Source organism: Hypanus sabinus, assembly GCF_030144855.1.
Source record: "Hypanus sabinus isolate sHypSab1 chromosome X2 unlocalized genomic scaffold, sHypSab1.hap1 SUPER_X2_unloc_13, whole genome shotgun sequence".
NCBI classification, from domain to species: domain Eukaryota; kingdom Metazoa; phylum Chordata; class Chondrichthyes; order Myliobatiformes; family Dasyatidae; genus Hypanus; species Hypanus sabinus.
The window spans coordinates 550,508-576,446 of NW_026778983.1; the positions used below are offsets into that span (position 1 = coordinate 550,508).

Consider the following 25,939-nt stretch of genomic DNA (forward strand, 5'->3'; position numbering starts at 1 on the left):
GTATAAACGGGCCAATGGTTCCGTGTGGGAGGAGTAAGCAATATGGGTCAGGAACCAGTCCCATTTGATGTCCAATTCTCGGTGTCAGATATGCTCTTTGACAAAATTTTAAATGTACATCCCTCTCCTTTTCCGCAGATTCAGGAAGAGTCGGAAATGTGGAAGATCAGAGAAAAAGAGAAGCAAGCAAGTAAGATGAGGTTCCACCGCCAGCGGAGGCCGTCCGCGAGCTTGCCAGGGTAAGTTTCAATCCCCTTGTGGGAAACTTGAGTCTTCAACGGGCTGATGATCTTCTCCCGGTCTGCCAGGGTTCATGGTTGGGGTTGGGGTCACCTCGTGGGGAATTTTTAGAGTCGTAGGGTCTGAGAACAGGCCGGAAGGGCCTCGGCCTGAAATGTTAACTGTTTATCCCACTCCATAGATGCTGTCTGACCTTCCGAGTTCTTATCAATCACCCCTGCTGTGGACCACTTCTACAAAGAAGGGATCCGTGTGCTCCACCACCGCTGGACTGAGTGTGTAAATGTAGGAGGGGACTGTGTTGAAAACTAAATGCGCTAGGTTTTCTAAAATTGACTCCTACCTTAGGCCATGAACTTATCAATCATCCCTCGTGGTATATGGCCGTACACTTCCTGACACTGTATTCCATCTGCTTTACCTGTTCTCCTAATCTGTGTAAGTCCTACTGCAGTCTCCCTGCTTCCCCAACACTACCTGCCCCTCCACCGATGTTCGTGTTGGCCGCAAAGCCATCGATTCCGTCAACCAGGTCATTGACATATAACGTAAACAAGAAGCTGTCTCACTACTGACCCCTGTGGGACACCACTAGTCACTGGCAGCCAATCAGAAAAAGCTCCCTTTATTCCCACTCTTTGCCTCCTGCCAATGAGCCGATGCTCTGTCCATGCTGGTATCTTTCTTGTAATACCCTGAGCTCTTGCCTTGTGAGCGGCACCTTGAAAATCTAAATGCCGTCTGAAAATCTAAATGCACAACATCCACTGACTCCCCTATATCTACCCTGCTTGTTATCTCTTCAAAGAATTCCAACAGATTTGTCTGGGAAGATTTTCCCTTGAGGAAACCATGCCGACTGCGGCCTGTTTTGTCATCTGCCTCCTGAGACCTCATCCTCAAGAATCAACTCCCAACATCTTACCAACTACTGAAGTCAGGCTAACTGGCTTGCAATTTCTTATCTTCTGCCTCCCTCCCTTCTTCAAAGAGTGGAGTGACGTTTGTAATTTTCCAGTCTTTTAGATCCATTCCAGAACCTACTCAGACTTTCCCTATCACCCTGGTGCTCGGGTCCTGGCATTAACTTGTATCCAATTCCCGATGACTCGGGGTTCTCAAGTCCCGGCAAGTTTTGCGTGAATTTTACAGGAGGCATTCTGTGTTTATTTTTCCGTAGAAGTGTGCATGGTGTCGTAAAGATTTAGCAAAATTACTGAAAGGGGTGCAGACCATTCCAAGCTCACAACAGCCAAGAGGAGAAGAGGCAGTCTTTGAAAGGATGGAGATGAGGCACAGGGGGGGACCTGGGCCGTTCGGTCCGTGAACTCTGCTCCGCAATTCACGGCTCATCCGGTTATCCTTCTCAACCCCCCCTCTGCTGTCTTTTCTCCATAACCTTTGATTGCCCTGACGAATCAGGGACCTGTCCAGCTCCTCTTCACCCAGTGACTCGGCCTCCACAGCCGTCCGTGGCAATGAATTCCACAGGTTCATCACCCTCTGGCTCGTCTCTGACAGCCCTCTATTCTGAGGCTGCGTCCTCTGGGCCTAGACTCTCCCACCATCGGGAGCATCCTCTTCACATCCACTCTATCCAGACCGTGCAACGTTCAGTCGGTTTCAGTGAGATCCCCTTCACTTTTCTGAACTTCAGGGAGCACGTCCAGCTGGGGAAATTAAAATTGGAAGCCTGCAACCCGAAGTGACATTAATGAATTCTTTGCTCCAGAGGCTTGTTTCGGCTACAGGACAGACGCATGTACACGAGGGAAATCATAACAGGCTGCCCACGGTGGTGAGGAGTGAAGATTTAAGAATCAGAATTCAGAATCTGCTTTATTATCGCCGGAATGTCAAGTGAAATTGCGGCAGCAGTTCAATGCAGTGTATAATGTAGAAGGAGGGAAAAAAGCAAAATAATAATAAATAAAGGAGTAAATCGGTTACAGTGTACGTATATTGAATAGATTTTAAAAAGGGCAAAAGACAGAAATACTGTATACAGGTTTCCCCCTCAATCCGGCGTTCCTGTGAAGCCGTTTGTGAGCGGAAATGTCGTGAAGTGAAGAAGCAATTACCGTTAATTTATACAGGAAGAATTTTTTGAGGGTTCCCAGACCCAAAAAAATAATTTACCAAATCATGCCAAATAACACACGAAGCCTAAAATAATACCAACACACAGTAAAAGCAGGAATAATATGATAAATATACAGCCTATATCAAGTAGAAATATTGGAGGTACGGTGTAGTTTCACTTATCAAAATCGGGAAGGCAGCGAACCAAAATCAATTTGGAGAAAAAAAATCCGCACGCATGCGCACACAACTGCCTGCACAAGGCTTCACAGTCACGGTAGTCTTTCTCGGGGGTGTTACGAACCCCGTAACTGGGTCACTTACCAGCAAAGATAGAGACGTCCGTTGAAGTCTGATGATATTATTTTTAACAGTATTTATTAGTAAAAATACACAAAAATAAAATCAATGCAAATATGCAGATAATATACATCGTCAATACTAAATCTAAAAGTGTGGGTATAATAATAATCAATAAGAAATAAGCTCTATTGTTGTCTAGGGGATAATGTATTGTCCGATGGAAATATAAAGTTCACTCAGTTCATGCAGGCTGCAGCTGTTGGGGACCGCTGTGTTGCAATTGTTGGAGTGAGAGAGAGATTTGGAGAAAAACTTGCCGACTTTCCTTTATGATTTTGATCCGTCGGAGTCTCGTTGGTGTGGCCGTTCACTTGTGGCCTCTCCTTTAGCTAAACCGTTCTTCCGTGGTGAGCCCGCCACCCCGGGCAAAGGGAGGACGCACACGTGCCCCCACCGGCTTTCGCTATTAAACGCTGTCACGGGATTTCTAGCGTTTCTCCTGCTGCGTCTAAAGGGGTTGTTCCCCAGACCCTCTTTTATCCTTACTCACGGGGTCTCAGATGTCAATCAGGTTGGGATGATGCAATCCCTCAACCAGCCCCCTCTGGTTGTCCCCTGAGGGGCTTCAATGAATAGTACAGTACTCAATACACAGTTCCGTCTCCAAGAGACAATGGCCGTTATCAGTGGTCCCGTTTCGCTGATTCAGGCCACATTCCAAACCTTGTGTATTCTGGATGTCTCTCTCTCATTTCCTGGGTATCAATAGTGATCTTGCGATTCTCAAAAAGGAGGGGGCGACTTTGTACCCTTCGGCCCCTCAGAGTTGCTTCACATTCGTAACACACGTATAAAGCGGGTGTCTTTTTCTTGTAAAAGCGAAAATTCTCTTTGGTTAGCGAGAACAGGTACTAATGTAGGTCTTTCGTAACAGCGAGTTGTTGTAAATCGAACGTTCGAGAAACGGGGACACACCTGTATTTTAAAAAAAATGAGGTAGTGTTCATGGGTTCAATGTCCATTTGCGGCAGCAGTTCAGTGCAATACATAATTAGCAGAGAGAAGAAAATAATAAAATAAAATAATAAGTAAATAATAAACAAGTATATCAATTGAGTATGTTGAATAGATTTAAAAAAAACATGCAGAAACAGAAATACTGTATACTAAAATAAAAGTGAGGTAGTGTCCATTTAGGAATCAGATGGTAGAGGGGAAGAAGCTGTTCCTGAATCGCTGAGTGTGTGTCTTCAGGCTCCTGTACCACCTCCCTGATGGCAGAGGGGAAGAAGCTGTTCCTGAATCGCTGAGTGTGTGTCTTCAGGCTCCTGTACCACCTCCCTGTTGGCAGAGGGGAAGAAGCTGTTCCTGAATCATTGAGTGTGTGTCTTCAGGCTCCCGTACCTCCTCCCTGATGGCAGAGGGGAAGAAGCTGTTCCTGAATCGTTGAGTGTGTTTCAGGCTCCCGTACCTCTTCCCTGATGGCAGAGGGGAAGAAGCTGTTTCTGAATCACTGAGTGTGTGTTTTCAGGCTCCTGTACCTCTTCCCTGATGGCGGAGGGGAAGAAGCTGTTCCTGAATCGCTGAGTGTGTGTCTTCAGGCTCCTGTACCTCTTCCCTGATGGCGGAGGGAAAGAAGCTGTTCCTGAAACGCTGAGTGTGTGTCTTCAGGCTCCTGTACCCCCTCCCTGATGGCAGAGGGGAAGAAGCTGTTCCTGAATCACTGAGTGTGTGTCTTCAGGCTCCTGTACCTCCTCCCTGATGGCGGAGGGGAAGAAGCTGTTCCTGAATCGCTGAGTGTGTGCCTTCAGGCTTCTGTACCTCCTCCCTGATGGCGGAGGGGAAGAAGCTGTTCCTGAATCGCTGAGTGTGTGTCTTCAGGCTCCTGTATCTCCTCCCTGATGATTACAGTGAGAAAAGGGCATGCCCTGGGTGCTGGGGGTCCTTAATAATGGACGCTGCCTTTCTGAGACACCGCTCCCTGAAGATGTCCTGGGTACCTTGTAGACTAGTGCCCAAGATGGAGCTGACTAGATTTACAACCCTCTGGAGCTTCTTTCAGTCCTGTGCAGTAGCCCCTCCATACCAGACAGAGATGTGGCCTGTCAGAATGCTCTCTACGGTACCACTACAGAAGTTTTTGAGTGTTTCTGTTGACATGCCAAACCTCTTCAAACTCCTGATGAAGTATAGTCGCCGTCTTGCCTTCTTTATGACTACATCGATATGTTGGGACCAGGTTAGATCCTCAGAGATCTTGACACCTCACTCCCTCGACGAGATGCAGTCATTAGCTTTATTTGCTGTGCGTATGTTAAAACATGGAGTGAAGCGTGTTGTTTGTGTCTGTGCTGAGAGGAGAGCTGAACTCTTGCCAGGGGTGCAATGGATTCAGGCCCGTTGAGCATTAAGATGGGGAACCCAGTCCATCGATTGGTGTGAACAGTGGGACAATAGTCTACCCTGTTTTCAGTGCAAAACAGCGCTGAAACGGATAGAAACGCTGTATTTGTCACGTCTACGATGAAATGTGGGGTGAAACGGGTTAAGGGTGCGCTGGGGGAAGCCCGCAAATATTGTTGTGCTTCCAGTGCCAACCTGGCAGGCCCACAACTCGCCAGCCCTAACCCGCGCGCCTTTGGAGCACAGCGGGAAACCGGAGCACCCGGGTCAGGTGCCATCAGAGGCGGGAATCGAGCCCCACCCAGCGATCGCTGGCCGGCTCTGTCGAGCGATAGTTTCCGGTTTCCCAGTTGAAGGTGGCACCGCTGAAGGCGGGTGATGACATTACTGGCGGTCCTCAAAGTGGGAAGTACAACTGAATACTTAGTGAGGCCGGGGGGGAGCAACAGCTTATCGTTCGCCCAGATGGTACGGACATCTCTTTCTCGAATTTCCTGTGCCATTCCCCATTCCTATTTCCCCCTCTCACCTTAATCTCCGTACCTGCCCGATATAAAGGCAGTGTGTCAGGAACTGGGGTTCTATCGGGGTTCGTTCTGTGCCTGACTGTAAGGAGAGGAGCCTCTGGGTTGTATAAAGTACTTTGATGATAAATCTACTTGGACTCCTTGTGCAGGCGAAAAGGAGCGTGTCGCAGAAGCCAGCCTGTTGAGAACCAGGCGGATTTCGGGAAGCTGGGAGAGCAAGAGAGGAAGGAAATGATAAAAGTGGGCGCAGGAGCGGGGACCAGTAGCGACCTTCGCAAGGGGATCCGAAAGCACTTCCCTGCCGTGTGAAGAGGCCCTGAGCGGCCACAAAGGCAAATGCTTACTCCCGCCGCTGAGATGTCAGACGAATGCACCAAGTCGGTACCCGCCAAGGGGGATGATGTGAGTGAAATCCCGACAAAGGGTGATGTAGTAGCAAGCCTGGAAGGGCTGAAAATTGTTTGAGACACTAGGCAGGCTGGATGGAGAATGCGGGTGGGATGAGTCCCAAGTTGCTGAAGGGACCAAGGGGGGGAAGTTGCAGAGGCCCCACATGGAACCTTTCAAGCATCAGAGATGCGTTCGTATTCGGGGCCCGAGGACTGGGGGGAGATTTCGCCGGCTGCAGGGCTCAGAAAAAATAAGCTTTGGCAAAAATTAACCCTGAAGTGGGAATCGCAGGAGCTGCCGGTGATGAAAACTACAAAATTCGCTCGCTCACCCCCTCGCACAGACGGACCTGCACCTCCGAGCCCGGCTTGCCCAGGTTGTGTTGGGGCTCCCCTAACGTGTGTTAATCGGACTGCTGACAGCCTGAGCAACATTATTGATTTTCTTAATGACTATGTATTTTTCTGTTCCCGTGGTTATACATGCCTTTTGCCTTGTAGTTTTGCAGCTCGGCCCCAGGGGAGCGCAGTCTCACTTGGCTGTCAACTACACCCTATCCTCGTTATGTGTGGGGGATATGTTCCTCGCAGTCGACGCATAATGTGAAAACACAGAAGTGAATAATGATTTAAATGGAGAAAATAGGGATGGCTTCTGGAGGGCTTCCTAAATATGTTTTCTCTATAATTTATTCAAACTTTCATATCAATACGACACAAAAGCTGTACCACAAGGCAGCATTCGTATTATATCTCGCCATTGGAACACGTAAGAGGGGTCAACCTATCCTTTGCTGCCTTGAAAACTGCCACTGGCTTTTCATCCTTACTCATGTAAGTGCGTTTCGGCATACGCTTCCAAAAAAGCCCGGTCTCGTCTGCATTAAGCACCTGCTTTGGTGTGATGCCTAACTCAGCTATCATAGCCCACAACTCCACAGGGTAGCGTTCGTCAGCCTTGTGGTCAGCACTAGCTTGCTCACCACGCATGGCTAAGTTGTGAAGCCTGTGACGATGAACAAGCTTAGAAAACCACCCCCTACTTGCATTAAAGCTAACAGCATCACTTGACACTTCCTCACCAGCCTCTGAACAAAGGCGACCATAAATTTCCAAAGCTTTCACACGAAGATGATCGGAACTGAGTGTTGTTTTTGTTCTTTGTTTCATGCTCAATGTACAAGCTCAGCATTTTCTCCATTTTTGTCACAATCGGGTGGCGCACTCTGGTAACGATCTTTGAAGGCACTCTTGATGAATCAATCACTGTACCCTTTATTTTCTCGGCATTTTTCTTTATGCTTCTGATCGTGGGCTCAACCAGGCCGAAGTAGCGTCCCAGAGCTGTGTTACCTTCACCCGATGCCGCCCTGTTTATAATTTCCAACTGTTTTCCAAGTGTTAAAGCGGTTCTCTGCCGCTCGGCTGACGGCCCAGGACTTGACATCAGACGCTTAGGAGGCACGGTTAAATATTTCACTGCACCGTAGGTAATAACAGCAAAAGTTTAAGAGCACAAGATCGCACATCCACACGCTGCCAAAACCAATGCGAGGCCGTGAGGGGTGCGCACCTGACTTGTACTGGCTGGAAAGCGGTGCTTCTCGTCCCAACAGCCTTGCGTAACTGTGGGCTTCGGACGCATGTGAGGAGAAGTTGGTAGAAATAGGTCCGACACATAACTGTGAGTCCGCATGGTCCGAAGGCGCACATAACAAGGATAGGGTGTAAACTTGAACTTGAAAAGTGGTAGAGAGTGGTCGGTAAGGTGGCTGGGTGCTTGCCAGGAGACTGTTGGAGCGAACGGCAGCGACGCAGATGGAAAACCCAGTGAGAAAGACCGTTCCTCTGCCTGGAGGGCGTAACGATGTGCACGAGTGCTTTGGACTCGGGTGAACAGGGCCCAGCTTGCAGCTCTGCGGCTGACGGTGTTGTAGATGCACCAGGAGGGTGGCCGGCGGAGTGGGGTATCAGAGGGAAGTGGTATATTTGCCAGGAGTGGATCTCCCGACAGGATGGTCTCCATTTATCTCCTGACCACCGGTGCTGACCCTCAGCTGTGGTGGGCACTTTGAGGTGGACAGTTCAAGCCACCATTATTCTGACACAGAGGTCGAATTCAATTGACTTTACTACCTACGTCCTTCACGCAACACGAGGAGTAAAAGATCTTTACGTTACGTCTCTAAGAGCGCGATGTGTGATTTGTAATGAGCAGTGCGTACAACATGGAACAGAAATATAACTATACAGGTTTTCCCCCGCTCTCCGAAGGTAGAACCTTCCTATGAAACCGTTTGTAAGCCGAAATGTCGTAAAGCGAAGAAGCAATCACCGTTAATTTATATGGGAAAAAGTTTTGAGTGTTCCCAAAAAAAACAACTTACCAAATAGCACATAAAACCTAAAGTAGCACGAACATATAGTAAAAGCAGGAATGATATGATGAATACCCACCCTATATAAAGTAGAAATATTGTATGTACGGTGTAGTTTCACTTATCACGATCGGGAAGCCAGCGAGCCAAAACCGATTTGGAGAAAAAAAGTCGGCACGTACACGCATGTGGACATACACGCATACGCACACAACTGCCCGCACAAGGCTTCACGGTCACGGTAATCTTTCTTGGGGTAAACACACGTATAAAGCGGGCGTCTCTTTTTCGTAAAAAGCAAAAATCCTCTTTGGTTAGTGAGAACAGGTGCTAATGTAGGTCTTTCGTAACAGTGAGCTGTCGTAAAGCGAACGTTCGAAAAACAGGGACCACCTGTATCAGCATGAATTAATCAGTCTGATGGCCTGGTGGGAGAGGCTGTCCCGGAGCCTGTCGGTCCTGGCTTTTATGCTGCGGGACCGTTTCCCAGACGGTAGCAGCTGGAACAGTTTGTGGTTGGGGTGACTCGAGTCCCAGTGATCCTTCGGGCCCCTTTTTACACACCCGGCTCTGTAAATGTCCTGAATGGTGGGGAGTTCACATCTACAGATGGGCCGGGCTGTCCGCACCACTCTCTGCAGAGTCCTGCGATTGAGGGAGGTACAGTTCCCGTACCAGGCCGTGATGCAGCCAGTCAGGGCTCTCAGTCGTGCCCCCTTAGAAAGTCCTGAGGATTTGGGGAGCCCCCACACCAAACTTCCTCAACCGTCTGAGGTGAAAGGGGTGCTGTCCAAATGAGTAAATAAAGACAGCAGGAATAACTCCCTGGTATTTCTCCAGCTTCTCATATTCTGTCTTCCTGATGTTACTGTCATTTGGGATTGCCACATCTACCACTATTGCTTTCGTCTGTCCCTTGTCCGGTATTACTATGTCTGGTGGGTGGTCCAGAACCTGCTTATCAATCTGTATTGGGAAGTCCCACGGGATCTTAGCTCTGTTACTCTCCGCTACCTTCTCGGGTGTTTCCCATTTGGACCGGGGAGTGTCTGATCCATGCTCAGCGCAGGTGTTCCTGTACGCAGTTCCTGCACCTTGGTTGTGTCGTTCAGTGTACGCAGTCCCCTGCATGTTTTCAACAGGCTCCCTGCACGGTCTGCATCTTGGGTCTTGTCTGGTGTGAGAGGCCCCTGCTTGTGCTCAGCGCCTGTTTTGGTGCAGCCGCCATTTCCTCCTTACATCGGCCATCTCTGATATCTGGCGATGGTGCATCATCCCCTGCCGTGGCCTCTGGTCCACCTCCATTTCCATGCCCCTTGCCTGCTGTCGGAGGTATTCTCCTAACGGGTCTTTCTGACGTGCTCGTGGATGTTTCACATTTCCTCCAGGGCTGTGGCCTTGACTCTTCCAAGCCCCCCATCCTCCTTTACTCCGGTGGATGTGCAGTCTCTCGACGTCAGACTTTGGTGGAACCCTCCACGTGTTGTTAGCATTTTCTCACTCCCGATCTCTGTGGCTCCCGGCCGCCTCTCCGACGACAGCTCCGATCTTGTTCTTGTTCTTTCGCCTGGATTCTATTCCCCAAGCGGTCAGTGCGCAGCAGATAGTGAGGTCAGCTGAGAAGATCATCGGGGTCTCTCTTCCCGCCATCACGGGCATTTACACTACACACTGCATCCGCAGAGGAAACAGCATTGTGAAGGACCCCACGCACCCCTCATACAAACTCTTCTCCCTCCTGCCATCTGGGAAAAGGCACCAAAGCATTTGGGCTCTCACGACCAGACTGTGTAACAGTTTCTTTCCCCAGGCCATCAGACTCCTCAATACCCAGAGCCTGGACTGACACCTTACTGCCCTATTGTCCTGTTTATTATTTATTGCAATGCCTGCACTGTTTTGTGCACTTTATGCAGTCCTGGGTAGGTCTGTAGTCTAGTGTAGTTTTTTTCTGTTTTTTTTTTATGTAGTTCAGTCTAGTTTTTGTACTGTGTCATGTATCACCATGGTCCTGAAAAACGTCTCGTTTTTACTGTGCACTGTACCAGCAGTTATGGTCAGAATTACAATAAAAGTGTCTTGACTTGACAAATAACGAGGTCCAAAATACCCAGAGCCTTGAAGTGACGTGCCTGTCATGATCTTGGTCCATGGGGTGAACACAAGCCGGGCCTGATCAAGCCTGGCTGGGTCGCCTGGGTGAGGATGCCTAGCGATTAAAGACCCGGAACGCTTGATGACCCCGGGTTACATTACTGATGATGTGTCCCAAGACACGCCCGGTGAATTAAGCCAAGTGGCGTCGGACCAGGTGAATGGAAGGCGTGGGTCGGATTAAAGTGGCTCCCCTACCCTATGCGTCACAGCACTGCCTCTCCCAGTCCCACATAAAACATCCCCCGATCCTAATCCGAACATCCAAGTGGGCCCCGTGCACGCCAGCTAACCCTCGCTGCACCCTGACCAACCCTGGCCGCGCCCCCACAAACCAGCTGACTTGTGCAAGGAGGAGGGAGGTCCGATAAAGTCAAGTGTGGGACCCGGTCAACGAAGGGGCAGGGTTGCGTGGCACTGACTCTCGAGTGATGAGGTCAAGAAGCACTCGGGGTGATTTTCCCCGCTGCCCGCACAATTACACCCGAAACATCGGCGGTTTACTCTTTCTCCGATGACGCCGCCTGGCCTGCAGAGGGCTCCTCCGGCATTTTGTGTGCTTTGCTCTGATTTCCAGAGTTCCCACCTCCGGCGACGTGGCCTCCCGTGTAGTTGGCGAGACCCGGCGCGGACTGGGAGCACCGACCAGAGGTAGCGGGATCTCCCGGGGGCGGCCCGCTTTTAACCCCGCTTCCCATTCCCGTTCCGACACGTCCACCACGGCTTCCTCCACTGTCGCAATGAGGCCGCGCTCGGTTTGGAGGAGCAGCAGCTCATAATCCGTCTGGGTAGCACTTCTGGTGGTGTGAGCTTCGATTCCTCAAACTTCCGGTAATAGCCACCTCCCTCCCCCCCAACCCCTTCATTCCCCATCCCCTTATCTACTCACCTGCCCTCTCTGATTTTCTGTCCCCATTTCTTCTGTTGCCCTCTGCCCTCTGCCGTCAGACTCCCCCTTCTCCAGTCCTCTGTCTCTTTCACCGATAGCTTCCCAGCTCTTTACTTCAGCCCTCCCCCTCTGCCCATCAGCTCTGACTCCTCATCGTTCTTTCCCCAGTCCTGAGCAAGTGCCTCAGCCCGAAACGTCAACTATACTCTGTTTCAACGGACGCCGCCTGGCCTGCAGAGAGCCTCCAGCATTTTTGTGTGTGCTGTTTGGATTTTCCAGGATCTGCAGGTTTTGGGGATAGAGAACAAAATCCGGTTTTCCAACATTTGCAGACGTTTTAAAACTTTTTATTTTGTTGATATATAGATTGGAGGTGTAGTGGACAGTGAGGAAGGTTTTCAAAGCCTGCAGAGGGATCTGGACCAGCTGGGAAAATGGGCTGAAAAATGGCAGATGGAATTTAATGCAGACAAGTGTGAGGTATTGCAGTTTGGAAGGTCAAACCAAGGTAGAACATACAAGGTAAATGTAGGGCTCTGAGGAGTCCGGTAGAACAGAGGGATCTGGGAATACAGATACAAAATTCCCTAAAAGTGGCGTCACAGGTAGGTAGGGTCGTAAAGAGAGCTTTTGGTACATTGGCCTTTATAAATCAAAGTATTGAGTATAAGAGTTGGAATGTAATGGTGAGGTTGTATAAGGCATTGGTGAGGCCGAATTTGGAGTATTCTGTGCAGTTTTGGTCACCGAATTACAGGAAGGATATTAATCAGGTTGAAAGAGTGCAGAGAAGGTTTACAACGATGTTGCCGGGACTTGAGAAACTGAGTTACAGAGAAAGGTTGAATAGGTTAGGACTTTATTCCCTGGAGCGTAGCAGAATGAGGGGAGACTTGACAGAGGTGTATAAAATTATGACGGGTATAGATAGAGTGAATGCAAGCAGGCTTTTTCCACTGAGGCTGGGGGAGAGAAAAAAAAACAGAGGACATGGGTTAAGGGTGAAGGGGGAAAAGTTTAAAGGGAACATTGGGGGGGGGCTTCTTCACACGGAGAGTGGTGGGAGTGTGGAATGAGCTGCCAGATGAAGTGGTGAATGTGGGCTCACTTTTAACATTTAAGGAACACTTGGACGGGTACATGGATGAGAGGGGCTTGGAGGGATATGGGCTGGGTGCAGCTCAGTGGGACTAACAGGATTATGGTTGGGCACAGCCAAGTAGGGCCGAAAGGCCTGTTTCTGTGCTGGAATGTTCTATGGTTAAGAGATATGGTCCGGCACAAAGAGCCTCACCATCCAGCAACCCACCCCCCCCCCCCCCAGCCTAATCACGGAAGTCTTGGTCTTCATCGGCTCCAGCGACATGGCGGGGGTGGGGGGGGTCCTGGAGGGAGAGTATAGGGATCTGGGTAGAGAGCTAGGGGTAGTAATCTCTGGACTGCTGCCTGTGCCACGTGCCTGGGAGGGTAAGAACAGGAATGCTCTGCCACAGACTGTGGTGGAGGCCAAGCCCGAGGGTATATTTGAGGCGGAAGTTGATTGTTTCCTGATCGGTCAGGGCATCAAAGGATGCGGCGAGCAGGCGGTTGAGTGGGAGCTGGTAGAGAATACTCGATGGGCCGAATGGCCTAATTCTGCTCCAGTATCTTTTGGTCTCTATTTATGGCAGAGGCTGATAGATTCCTGATCGGTCAGGGCAATAACGGATACAGGGGGGAAGGCAGGAGATCGGGGCTGAGAGGAAGAGTGGATCGGCCATGGTGAAATGGCGGAGCAGGCTCGATGGGCCGAATGGCCTACTTTTGCCCCCTCTGTCTTCTGGAAACCGGAGCTCCCGAGGAAACTGACTCGGCTCCTGGGGAGACAGGGCAAACTCCTTACTGGAGAAGGCTGGAATTGGACTCTGGACTTCTCCCGAGCTGTAATAGTGACACACGACCCGCGGAGCTACCGTGGCAACACACACAAAATGCCGGTGGAACGCAGCAGGCCAGGCAGCATCGACAGGGAGAAGCGCTGTCGACACGAGGAGATCTGCAGATGCTGGAAATTCAAGCAACACACACAAAGTGCTGGTGGAACGCAGCAGGCCAGGCAGCATCTATGAGGAGAAGCGCTGTCGACGTTTCGGGCCGAGACCCTTCCTGGCGAAGGGTTTGAATTTCCAGCATCTGCAGGTTTCCTCCTGTAGGCTACCGTGGCGACCATTTTAATTTCCCGACGTCCAAGAACAGCCCGGCGTGGGCGTTTGTCGCAGCGGGAACCGGAATTGGGGAAGGGTAACTGAATTCTGGGTTGTCTCTGCCCTTTTGCCCAGGAACAGGATGCGCTGCGATGGGTACGACGAAGAGGACGAAGGCGCCGAGGCAAATTTCGCCGCTCGGAAGGTTTTCGCCTCCCCGCAGGATGAGCGAGAAAGCAGATACTGGACAAAGAAGCTGTACGAGTTCGAAGCAAGTGACCCAAACAGGTCTGAGCCTTAAAAACTTTCTGTTCTTGAGAAAAGCCCGGCTCCTTGGGACAGGAGCTGGTTGCTTCAGTCAGAAACCGCCATGAAATTGTTCGTTTAATTTTTCTTCTAGAAATCTAGCAAAGTAACAGGCCCTTATGGCCCAGCGAGGCCGCGGGACTCAGTTGCGCCCACGTGACCAATTAACTGACTAAACTGCGTCTTCGCTTCAAATTCAGACTTACTGTTAACTGATTTAGGCCGGGGTGCCTAAGGCTTCGTGCGTGGGGCCGTATTTCTCAAAAGTGGAGCGGAGAGTGAGTTTGCAAATGGGGCGGGAGCGAGGGATGTTGGGAATGGCAAGGGTGGAGCAGGAGTAGCAGGATAGGGTGTGCCACAGGCGCAGACACACACCCAGCCCTGAGTCACCAGGCAAGTCCATTTGATTCCAAACAATCGGTTTATTGGTCTTTACAGAATGTTTCTCTGGTGCTTCCCATTCCTTCCCCTTTTCCCAACCATGATTCCCCCCTCTCCCTTCCCCTTTTCCCAACCATGATTCTCCCTCTCCCTTCCCCTTTTCCCAAACATGATTCCGCCTCTCCCTTCCTCTTTCCCCAACCATGATTCTCCCTCTCCCTTCCCCTTTTCCCAAACATGATTCCCCTCTCCCTTCCCCTTTTCCCAACCATGATTCCCCTCTCCCCCTTTTCCCAACCATGATTCCCCCTCTCCCTTTCCCTTTTCCCAGCCATGATTCTCCCTCTCCCTTCCCCTTTTCCCAGCCATGATTCCCCTCTCCCTTCCCCTTTTCCCAACCATGATTCCCCCTCTCCCTTTCCCTTTTCCCAGCCATGATTCCCCCTCTCCCTTCCCCTTTTCCCAACCATGATTCCCCCTCTCCCTTCCCCTTTTCCCAACCATGATTCCCCCTCTCCCTTCCCCTTTTCCCAACCATGATTCCCCCTCTCCCTGCCTCCCTTCCCACTCTCAGTCCACAATAGAGACCCAGATCAGAGCAGGCTGGGCAGCATCTATAGGGAGAAGCGCTGTCGACATTTTGGGCCGAGACCCTTCGTCAGGACTAACCGGAAGGAAAGATAATAAGAGATTTGAAAGTAGTGGGGGGAGGGGGAAATGCAAAATGATGGGAGAAGACCAGAGAACAGGCAGAGTGCTGGGCAGAGATATATATAACAACACCTTATATACTAGCTGGGTAGCCTCCAACCTGATGACATGAAAATTGACTTCTCTAACTTCCGTTAATGCCCCTCCTCCCCTTCTTACCCCATCCCTGAGATATTTAGTTGTTTGTTTTTTTTCTCTCTCTCTGCCCATCACTCTGCCTGTTCTCCATCTCCCTCTGGTGCTCCCCCCTCCCCCTTTCTTTCTCCCAAGGCCTCCCGTCCCATGATCCTTTCCCTTCTCCAACTCTATATCACTTTTGCCAATCACTTTTCTAACCCTTAGCTTCATCCCACCCCCTCTGGCCTTCTCCCATCATTTCGCATTTCCCCCTATTTTCAAATCTCTTACTATCTTTCCTTTCAGTTAGTCCTGACGAAGGGTTTCGGCCCGAAACGTCGACAGTGCTTCTCCCTATAGATGCTGCCTGGCCTGCTGTGTTCCACCAGCGTTTTGTGTGTGTTGCTTGAATTTCCAGCATCTGCAGATTTCCTCGTGTTTACCCAGATCAGAATCACTCATATGATTTTTGTGTGGCAGTAGTACAGGGCAATACTTAAAATTACTACAGTACTGTGCAAAAGTCTTGGATACGCCAGTCCTGGTCACCTCACTACAGGAAGGATGTGGAAACCATAGAAAGGGTGCAGAGGAGATTTACGAGGATGTTGCCTGGATTGGGGAGCGTGCCTTATGAGAATAGGTTGAGTGAACTCGGCCTTTTCTCCTCGGAGCGACGGAGGGTGAGAGGTGACCTGATAGAGGTGTACAAGATGATGAGGGGCATTGATCGTGTGGATAGTCAGAGGCTTTTCCCCAGGGCTGAAATAGCTAGCACGAGAGGACGCAGGTTTAAGGTGCTGGGGAGGAGGTAGTAGTCGTAGGCCTCCGTTAGTCTTGATGGACCGTGGATTTGCTCATTGGAAAGTTTCCAGGGCGCAAGTCTGGGCAAGGTTTTTTTATGGAAGACCGGCAGCTGCCCAAGCTGCAAGTCTCCCCTCTCCACACCACCGATGTTGTCCAAGGGAAGGGCATCAGGACCCATACAGCTCGGCACCGGTGTCGCCACAGAGCGACGAGTGGTTAAGTGCCTTGCTCAAGGACAGACACGCAAACCTCAGCCTTGGGCTCGAACCAGCGACCTTCAGATCACTAGACGAACGCCTTAACCACTTGGCCATGCGCCAACACAATTGGGGAGTAGGTACAGAGGAGATGTCAGGAGTAAGTTTTTTACTCAGAGAGTGGTGAGTGCGTTGCTGCCGGTGATGGTGGTGGAGGCGGATACGATAGGGTCTTTTAAGAGACTTTTGGATAGGAACTTGGAGCTTAGAAAAATAAAGGGCTTTGAGTAAGACTAGGTAATTTCTGAGGTAGGGACGTGTTCAGCACAGCTTTGTGGGCCGAAGGGCCTGTATTGTGCTGTAGGTTTTCTATGTTTCTATGTTATATAGACTTTTGCACACTTACTGTGTAAGATAGAAAATGCTTGTAAGTTCTCAGTAAAGAATGTAGTCCGAGTCGACGAATGTTGAAGCAGTCTGCAGTCGAACCCAATGCAACTCGTCTCTGCCGAGCGAACACTGGGAGTGGGGGCTAGCGCCCACTGCAGCTTGACCGGCGCGCCCACTGCCTCAACTCCGCGGCAGCTGCGAGCAGGCGACGCGCAGTTCACGTGCCCTCCGCCGGTACGTCAGAGAGTCCGACTGGCGACATTCCACGCGAGTAGGCGTCCAGCAGGGTCTTTGCGATCACGGGAGAAGCGACCGAGGCGATCGCTCGCGTTGGAGTGCGGGAGGAGACTGGGAAACCCACGCGGTCGCGGGGAGAACGTACAAACTCCTTACAGACAGCTGCAGGAGATCTGATAGGGGCTTGTAAGATTATGAGAAGCAGAGATCGAGATCACCAACCACCTCTTTTCCTAATGGAACAGCAACATGTTCCCCGGCAACACCATCCATACAACCACATAACAATTACGGCACCGAAACAGGCCATCTCGGCCCTTCTAGTCCGTGCCGAACACTCACTCTCACTTAGTCCCACTGACCCGCACTCAGCCCAGGACCCTCCATTCCTTTCCTGTCCATATACCCATCCAATTTTACTTTAAATGACAATACCGAACCTGCCTCTACCACTTCCACTGGAAGCTCGTTCCACACAGCTACCACTCTCTGAGTAAAGAAGTTCCCCCTCGTGTTACCCCTAAACCTTTGCCCCCTAACTCTCAACTCATGTCCTCTTGTGTGAATCTCCCCTACTCTCAATGGAAAAAGCCTATCCACGTCCCCCTCATAATTTTAAATACCTCGATCAAGTCCCCCCTCAACCTTCTTACGCTCCAAAGAATAAAGACCTAACTTGTTCAACCTTTCTCTGTAACTCAGGTGCTGAAACCCAGGTAACATTCTAGTAAATCTCCTCTGCACTCTCTCTGTCTTGTTGACAATTTATTTTCAGTAGCTGCCACGAAATAGCAAGCGATGTTTGAAGGAGTCATTGTCATTGGCCGTTCTGAGTCCCCTGTTAGAGGCGCAGACACGAAAGGCTGGAGGAACTCAGGCAGCATCTGTGCAGGAGAGTGAGCGGTTTCTGGCCGAGGCCCTTCATCGGGACGCATCAGGGTCTCGGGCCTAAACGTCGACTGTTTACTCCCCTCATCATGTGATTCCTGGGCTGCTGAGTTAGATTTTAGGTACTGTTACGTGTCCCGTAACTGGCTAACTTACCAGCAAAGATAGAGAGGTCCGTTGAAGTCTGATGTCACTATTTTCAAACGTTTTTATTTATAAAGGGGCACAAAAGTAAGGTTAATACAAACATTCAGATAATGCACGTCACCAATACTCAATCTAAAGCGCGGGTATAGTAATGTTCATCATTAAGAAGTAATCTCGACTGTTGTCTAGGGGATAATATATTGTCCGTTGGAAATATAAAAGCCACTCAGAAGTCTGCAGCCTTTCGGGGAATCGCTGGGTTTCACGTGTTTTAGAGGGATCGGTGAAAAACGAAAAAAAACTTGCCCGGGTCTTTATGAAGCCACTCCGTAAAATCAGGGGAGCGTTGTTTCCCCGTTGTTAGTTCGAAGTCCTTCTCGGTATTCTCAGCCACCCGCTCCCCAGGCAAAGGAGTTAGGAGCGCAGGTGGCATTGAGTGGCTTCCAGCTATTACGGGAGCACTGAGCGAGGGTCTCCTTCGGGTGCGTTGCTCCGGTACCGCTTCCTGCAGTCCCCCTTTTATCTTGACTTGCAGAGTTGTAGATGTCCATCAAAGTAGGGGGATGCAATCTCCACCCCCACATTGCCCGAGGGTGTCCATATCCGTGGTAGCTGTCACACAGGTGCCTCTAAGAACAATGGCCAAAACCGTTGCATTGTCTCTCACTTCCGAGACCCGAATTAATAACGATCTTGCAATTCTCCAGAAGGAGGGGGGCTGCTCCTGCTCCTTCGGCCCCTCAGAGCTGTGGTACCTTCATAACAGTACCGTGTCCTTCCGGCCCAATTACACCCACGTGACCAGCTAGCCTGTACATCTTTGGACTCGGGGGGGTGGGGGGGGGGAGAGACTGTTTCACCTGGAAGAAACCCATACAGCCACGAGAAGAACGTGCAAACTCCTTACAGACAGCAGCGAGAATTGAACCATGGCGCTGTAAAGCGATGTGGTAACCGTGACATTACCGAGCATTCCCCCCCCCCCCCCCCCCCCCGCCACCCGGAAAAATATATCCGCGTATTAAATAATGCGGACCTTTGCGACTCAAGTTTATTCTTTTCTTTTAATTGTCACTTAACTTTGAAATGGGTGGATTAAGCAGATCAGACTGTAATCTTGTAAAGAACCCTGTGCGTGAATTTTATTTGGAAATAATCAGGTTTTATCCTTTTTAAATTCAAGCCTGTCACGAGAACTGGGAACTGTACTCGAGGGAAGGGTTGGGTTGGCATTGGAGTCGTAATCTCTGGATTGCTGCCCGTGCCAGGTGCCGGTGAGGGTAGAAACGGGACGATCTGGCAGATAAATGTGTGGCTGAGAAGCTGGTGCAGGGGGCAGAGCTTCAGCTTGTTGGATCACTGAGATCTCTCCTGGGGGAGGTATGACCTGTTCAAAAGCACCTGAACCCGAGGGGGAACAATATTCTCGCGGGCAGGTTTGTTAGAGCTTTTGGGGAGGGTTTAAGCTAATTTGGCGGGTGGGGGCCGGTGGGAACTGGAGTGAAGGGACTCAGGTTAGGATGGGTGGTAAAAAAGTAAAGGCTGATTTATACTAGTGCGTCGCACCTACGCTGCAGGTACCGCGGACCCTACGCCGTAGGGTGATGTGCACCTTTCCAGAAAAGTTTCTCGCGCGTCGCAACGACGCAGACCGCAACAACTGTGATTGGTCTGCTCGGTAGCATCGTGTCTCCTGCTACGCATTTCCGGTTGCTTCTTCTCCGCCGCGTCTGTAGGCCGGTGCGAGATAGATGAACCAAATCGTCAAATCTGCCTGCCTGCGAAAATGTTTCAAGTGCATTTCCTCGTCCACGTCTCTCATGAAGAAACTTGACACAGTGACGCAGGAACCCCACCGCCAACTAGCGTTTTGGCGCCCACCGACACACGCTCGCTATGGCGTAGAGCGAAGCGGAAGTGAAAATCAGGCCTGCGGCGTAGCCCGTACGCGCAAGTATAAATCAGCCTTAAAGATAGTATGCAGTCAGACTGTCGGGAAGGGCAGGCAGGTGATAGGGCAAAATTACAGCCTGCAGGGTGAGTATCGGTGCATTAGATAGATAGATAAATACTTTATTCATCCCCAAGGGGAAATTTAACATTTTTCCAGTGTCCCATACACTTATTGTAGCAAAACTAATTACATAAGTATTTAACTCAATATAAATATGATATGCATCTAAAATCACCCTCCCAAAAAGCTTTAATAAATAGCTTTTAAAAAGTTCTTAAATAGTCACTAAAGTGCATTGAGTGGTAGCTTATGCTCAGTCCTAACCCCGGCACTTTAACATGTCTTGCCCCTGGTGGTTGAATTGTAGAGCCGAATGGCGTTGGGGAGTAATGATCTCTTCATCCTGTCTGAGGAGCATTGCATTGACAGCAAGCTGCTGCTGAAGCTGCTTCTCTGTCTCTGGATGGTGCTGTGCAGAGGATGTTCAGGGTTTTCCATGATTCACCGTAGCCTACTCAGCGCCCTCCGCTCTGCCACCGATGTCATACTCTCCAGTTCTGTGCCCACGACAGAGCCCGCCTTCCTTACCAGCTTATTAAGACGTGAGGCGTCCCTCTTCTTAATGCTGCCTCCCCAGCACGCCACCACAAAGAGGAGGGCGCTCTCCACAACTGACCGATAGAACATCTTCAGTATCTCAGTACAAACATTGAATGACGCCAGCCTTCTGAAGAAGTACAGTCGATAGCACTGGGGTACAGAATCACAAAGGCTAGCAAACACAGCACTCAAAGTGTGACATCGAATGTTACTCAGAGTGAATAAAAGGTGGGTGATCCTGTTGCACTGTTGCAGATCGCCAGCTATGATGTTGTGGCCATCACTGAATCGTGGCTGAAGGATGGTTGAGCGTCCAAGGTTGTTGGTTTATCGGAGGGATAGGCAGAGGTGGTGGCATGGCTCTGCTGGTAAAAAAAAATAATGGCATCAAATCAGTAGAAAGATGTGACATAGGATTGGAAGGTGGTGAATCCTTGTGGGTTGAGTTCAGAAACTGCAAGGGGGAAAAGGACCCAGATGGCAGTTATGTACAGGCCTCCCAGCGGTAGCTGGGATGTTGACTACCGAATACAACGGGAAATAGACAGGACGTGTCAAAAGGGCAATGTTATGGAAGTCATGGGGGTTTCCATATGCAGGTCGATTGGGGAAAATCAGGGTGGTAACGGATTTCAAGAGAGTGAGTTTGTTGAATGCCGAAGAGGTGGCTTTTTAGGGCAGTTTGCCGTTGAGCCTACTTAGGGGATTGTGTGTTATGAAAAGGACCGGAGGCGGTTGCCGGACGATGCTGAGCATGTTCTACGAGTCTGTGGTGGCCAGTGCTGTCATGTTTGCTGTTGTGTGCTGGGGCAGCAGGCTGAGGGTAGCAGACATCAACAGAATCAACAAACTCATTCGTAAGGCCAGTGATGTTGTGGGGGTGGAACTGGACTCGCTGACGGTGGTGTCTGAAAAGAGGATGCTGTCCAAGTTGCATGCCATCTTGGACAATGACTCCCATCCACTCCATAACGTACTGGTTAGGCACAGGAGTACATTCAGCCAGAGACTCATTCCACCGAGATGTAACATTGAGCGTCATAGGAAGTCATTCCTGCCTGTGGCCATCAAACTTTACAACTCCTCCCTCGGAGTGTCAGACACCCTGAGCCAATTGGCAATTGGCCAATAAGCCAATGGACTTATTTCCACTTGGCACGATTAACATATTATTATTGAATTATTTATGGTTTTATATTGCTATATTTCTACACTATTCTTGGTTGGTGTGACTGTAACGAAACCCAATTTCCCGAGGCTCCAGTACCTCCTTTCTGATGTTTGAGGGGTAATAACTGTCCCTGAACCTGGTGGTGTGGGTCCTGAGGCTCCTGTACCTCCTTCCTGATGGTTGAGGGGTGATAACTGTCCCTGAACCTGGTGGTGTGGGTCCTGAGGCTCCTGTACCTCCTTCCTGATGGTTGAGGGGTGATAACTGTCCCTGAACCTGGTGGTGTGGGTCCTGAGGCTCCTGTACCTCCTTCCTGACGGCTGAGGGGTAATAACTGTCCCTGAACCTGGTGGTGTGGGTCCTGAGGCTCCTGTACCTCCTTCCTGATGGTTGAGGGGTAATAACTGTCCCTGAACCTGGTGGTGTGGGTTCTGAGGCTCCTGTACCTCCTTCCTGACGGTTGAGGGGTGATAACTGTCCCTGAACCTGGTGGTGTGGGTCCTGAGGCTCCTGTACCTCCTTCCTGATGGTTGAGGGGTAATAACTGTTCCTGAACCTGGTGGTGTGGGTCCTGGGGTTCCTGTACCTCCTTCCTGATGGTTGAGGGGTAATAACTGTTCCTGAACCTGGTGGTGTGGGTCCTAAGGCTCCTGTGCCACCTCCATGATGGCAGCAGTGAGAAGAGAGCGTGCCCTGGGTGGTAGTCGTCCCTGAAGGTGGACACTGCTTGCTTGCAATATCACTTTGAGTAGGTGTGCTCAACGGTGGGGAGAATTTACCCGTGATTGACTGGGTCATATCCACTACTTTTTGTCGGATTTTCTGTTCCAGGGCAGTGGTGTTTCCAAACCAGGCAGTGCTGCAACCAGTCATTATATTCTCCGTACACATCTGTAGAAGTTTGTCAAAGTTTCAGGTATCATGCTGAGTCTTCGCAAACCTGTAAGGAAGTAGAGACACTCTCGTGCTGTCTTCATATCTGTAGATACGTGCTGGGCCCAGGATTGCTCCGTGTTTCATTTTCACATGTGGCAGCGGCCTCACTCCTATACACCGCTCCGGGTGAGAGTAGCCGGCGAGTCTCGTACCCCGGTGAGACGGAGACATGCCCGTCCTAGCGTGTGAAGTTACACCTGGGGGTGGGGGGGGGTTGAGATCTCCGGTGAGATCCGACGGCCAGGGAGGTGGTCCTGCCGCGCTCCGGGGAGAGCGAAGGGTCTGACGAGGCACAGGAGACGTCGGGGTCATCCACTGCGACCGAGGAATCTGACGTTTGTTCGTAACGCTCCGGACCCGGGGTCCTGAGGTCACGAGAGTGGAACTGCTCCAGTGCGGTGGCCTGTCCACTTTTTAATAACTCTCCCACACGTCTCAAACTTCTTAAGTTATGGTCGTTATATTTGTTTCACTTCAGTCTGTGGATGCTGTCCGTCACATCCAACCTGTGCGGTGGGAAAGCTGTTGCACTGGGGCAGTTCCACTCTCTCGACCGCAGAAGTCCTGGTCCGGTGGTACGAACGGGCGTCACAAACTGGGCTCTTCCTTTGTCGCAGTGGGCCAGCATGTCGTCTTTGAAACATAGAAAACCTGCAGCGCGATACGGGCCCTTCAGCCCACAAAGCTGTGCCGAGCATGTCCCTACCTGAGAAATTACCTCGGGTTACCCATAGCCCTCTATTTTTCTGAGCTCCATATACTGTACCCGTCCAGGAGTCTCTTAAAAGACCCTATCGAGTAATCTTCCTTCAGGACCCTGCAGACATCAGTGGATCTGAGGTTAAGAGAATAATTTATTAAAAAAAAAGACCCTGTCGTATCCGCCTCCACCACCGTCACCGGCAGCCCATTCCACGCACTCACCACTCTCTGAGTGAAAAACTTACCCCTGACATCTCCTCTGTACCTACTCCCCAGCACCTTAAACCTGTGTCCTCTCATGTTAGCCAGTTCAGATCTGGGAAAAAGCCTCTGACTATCCACACGATCAATGCCTCTCATCATCTTGTACACCTCTATCAGGTCACCTCTCATCCTCCGTCGCTCCAAGGAGAAAAGGCCGAGTTCACTCAGCCTATTCTCATAAGGCATTCTCCCCAATCCAGGCAGCATCCCTGTAAATCTCCTCCGCACTCTCACTATAGTATCCACATCCTTCCTGTAGTGAGGCGACCAGAACTGAGCACAGTACTCCAGGTGGGGTCTGACCAGGGTCCTGTATAACTGCAACATTACCTCTCAGCTCCTAAATTCAATTCCACGATTGATGAAGGCCAATACACCTTCTTAACCACAGAGTCAACCTGCGCAGTTGCTTTGAGTGTCTCGTGCCTTGTTACACCTTTCGCTCTCCACGGAGCGCGGCAGAGCCACCTCCCCGGCCGTCGGGCCTCATCCCCCCCGGGTCACCACTTCACAAACTAGGCCAGGCCCCATCTCACTGGGGCCTGCCGGCTACCCTCCCCAGTCGAAGTGGTGTACTGGGGTGCAGCCGCTGTCGCATGCAGTCAGCTATGGCGTGCCTCTCAAACAGCCTCTGACAACCGAGCCCAGCTCCCGGCCTTCATGTGCGGCTCAGTGACTGAGCCGGCGGAACAGTTCCTACTGACGGGAGAAGGGAACAAAGGCAGGTTACTGGTCGCGCCGGGGAGATGGGGCTCGTCAGGCTGTGGTTGGCAGCTCATCTCGGAGAAAGGAGAACTGATCTCAAGCCTCCGCTGCTTTGTGGCCGTACGGGGAAGGCTTTGGGACTAAACCCCGAGGGGAAATACAGTCGGCCCTCCTTATCCGCGATTTCTGCGAGCGCGCTCTCCACCAACCGCGGATCGGGAAAACCCGGACGTTCTCTCTCCAGCACTCGTTGTTCGACTTTTTTTCTTGTCATTATTCCCTAAGCAATGCAGTATAACAACTATTTACTTAGCATTTACATTGTATTAGGTATTATCAGTGTAATCTAGAGAAGATTTAAAGTATACGGGAGGATGCGCGTAGGTCATCATGAATCGGGATCGGAAAAAACCGGAAGTTCTCTTACTGAGTAAGTCGGAACAGGTACATCCGGTATTATTTAGCGTCAGTTAGTCAAACGTTTGTCTTAGTATATAGTATATATTTTACCTTTCTATCCATATAAAACACAAGAAATGTGGCTCAGTAATAATTGTCACTTTCATCGGGGCAGGGGCTTTCACATGCTCCTTTAAAATTGTTCCGATCGTTGACCGACTGTAGCCTAACGCTTTTCCAATGACCAATGGCATTTCACCTCTTTCCGATCGCTTTATTACTTCCACTTTATTTTCAATCGCGATCGTGATTATTTTCGTGAACAGAAACACTGCGGATTTAGAGCTCCACCACCGGGTCCTAATGCCCACCGCACTGAGACAGGTTAAATAAGGTCCAGGGTTCCGCCGGGTCCTAATGTCCACCGCACTGAGACAGGTTAAATAAGGTCCGGGGTTCCGCCGGGTCCTAATGTCCACCGCACTGAGACAGGTTAAATAAGGTCCGGGGTTCCGCCGGGTCCTAATGTCCACCGCACTGAGACAGGTTAAATAAGGTCCGGGGTTCCGCCGGGTCCTAATGTCCACCGCACAGAGACAGGTTAAATAAGGTCCAGGGTTCCGCCGGGTCCTAATGTCCACCGCACTGAGACAGGTTAAATAAGGTCCGGGGTTCCGCCGGGTCCTAATGTCCACCGCACTGAGACAGGTTAAATAAGGTCCGGGGTTCCGCCGGGTCCTAATGTCCACCGCACTGAGACAGGTTAAATAAGGTCCGGGGTTCCGCCTGGTCTAATGTCCACCGCACTGAGACAGGTTAAATAAGGTCCGGGGTTCCACCTGGTCTAATGTCCACCGCACTGAGACGGGTTAAATAAGGTCCGGGGTTCCGCCGGGTCCTGATGTCCACCGCACCGAGACAGGTTAAATAAGGTCCGGGGTTCCGCCGGGTCCTAATGTCCACCGCACTGAGACGGGTTAAATAAGGTCCGGGGTTCCGCCGGGTCCTGATGTCCACCGCACTGAGACAGGTTAAATAAGGTCCGGGGTTCCGCCGGGTCCTGATGTCCACCGCACCGAGACAGGTTAAATAAGGTCCGGGGTTCCGCCTGGTCCTAATGTCCTCCGCACTTAGACAGGTTAAATAAGGGACTTGAGCATCCGAGTTTTTTGGTATCCGCGAGGGGTCCCGGAACCAATCCCTCGTGGACAAGGAGGGCCGACTGTATCTGGAGCAGAAGTCCCTAAAGCTGCCCTGAAGAAATAAGTTACATCAAGCATTCTAACAGGGTGGGGGGGCATCTTTTCACTAGCTATAGGTTGATACATTGTAGAGCCCGATGGCCGAGGGTAAGATTCACCTCATTTATCGCTCTTTGGAGCAGCGCAGTTGTCCCAGTCTGTTACTGAAAGTGCTCCCTCTGTTCGGCCAAGGTGGCATGCAGAGGGTGGGAAACATCGTCCGGAATTGCCGGGATTT

At 50.7% G+C, this 25,939-nt stretch overlaps 1 protein-coding gene across 4 annotated transcripts in view; it reads left to right on the forward strand.

Moving 5' to 3' along the window:
- Positions 1-25,939, forward strand: part of nkapd1 (NKAP domain containing 1) — a 43,603-nt gene that overhangs the window by 8,764 nt on the left and 8,900 nt on the right. For 2 of the 4 annotated variants that reach the window (XM_059957960.1, XM_059957958.1), the window contains exons 3-4: positions 139-239; positions 13,684-13,836. In XM_059957960.1, the coding sequence (XP_059813943.1) occupies positions 139-239; positions 13,684-13,836 (254 nt within the window). Of the gene's footprint in view, positions 1-138; positions 240-5,704; positions 5,958-13,683; positions 13,837-25,939 lie in introns of all 4 variants that reach the window. The other 2 variants (XM_059957962.1, XM_059957961.1) reach the window with 2 other exon arrangements.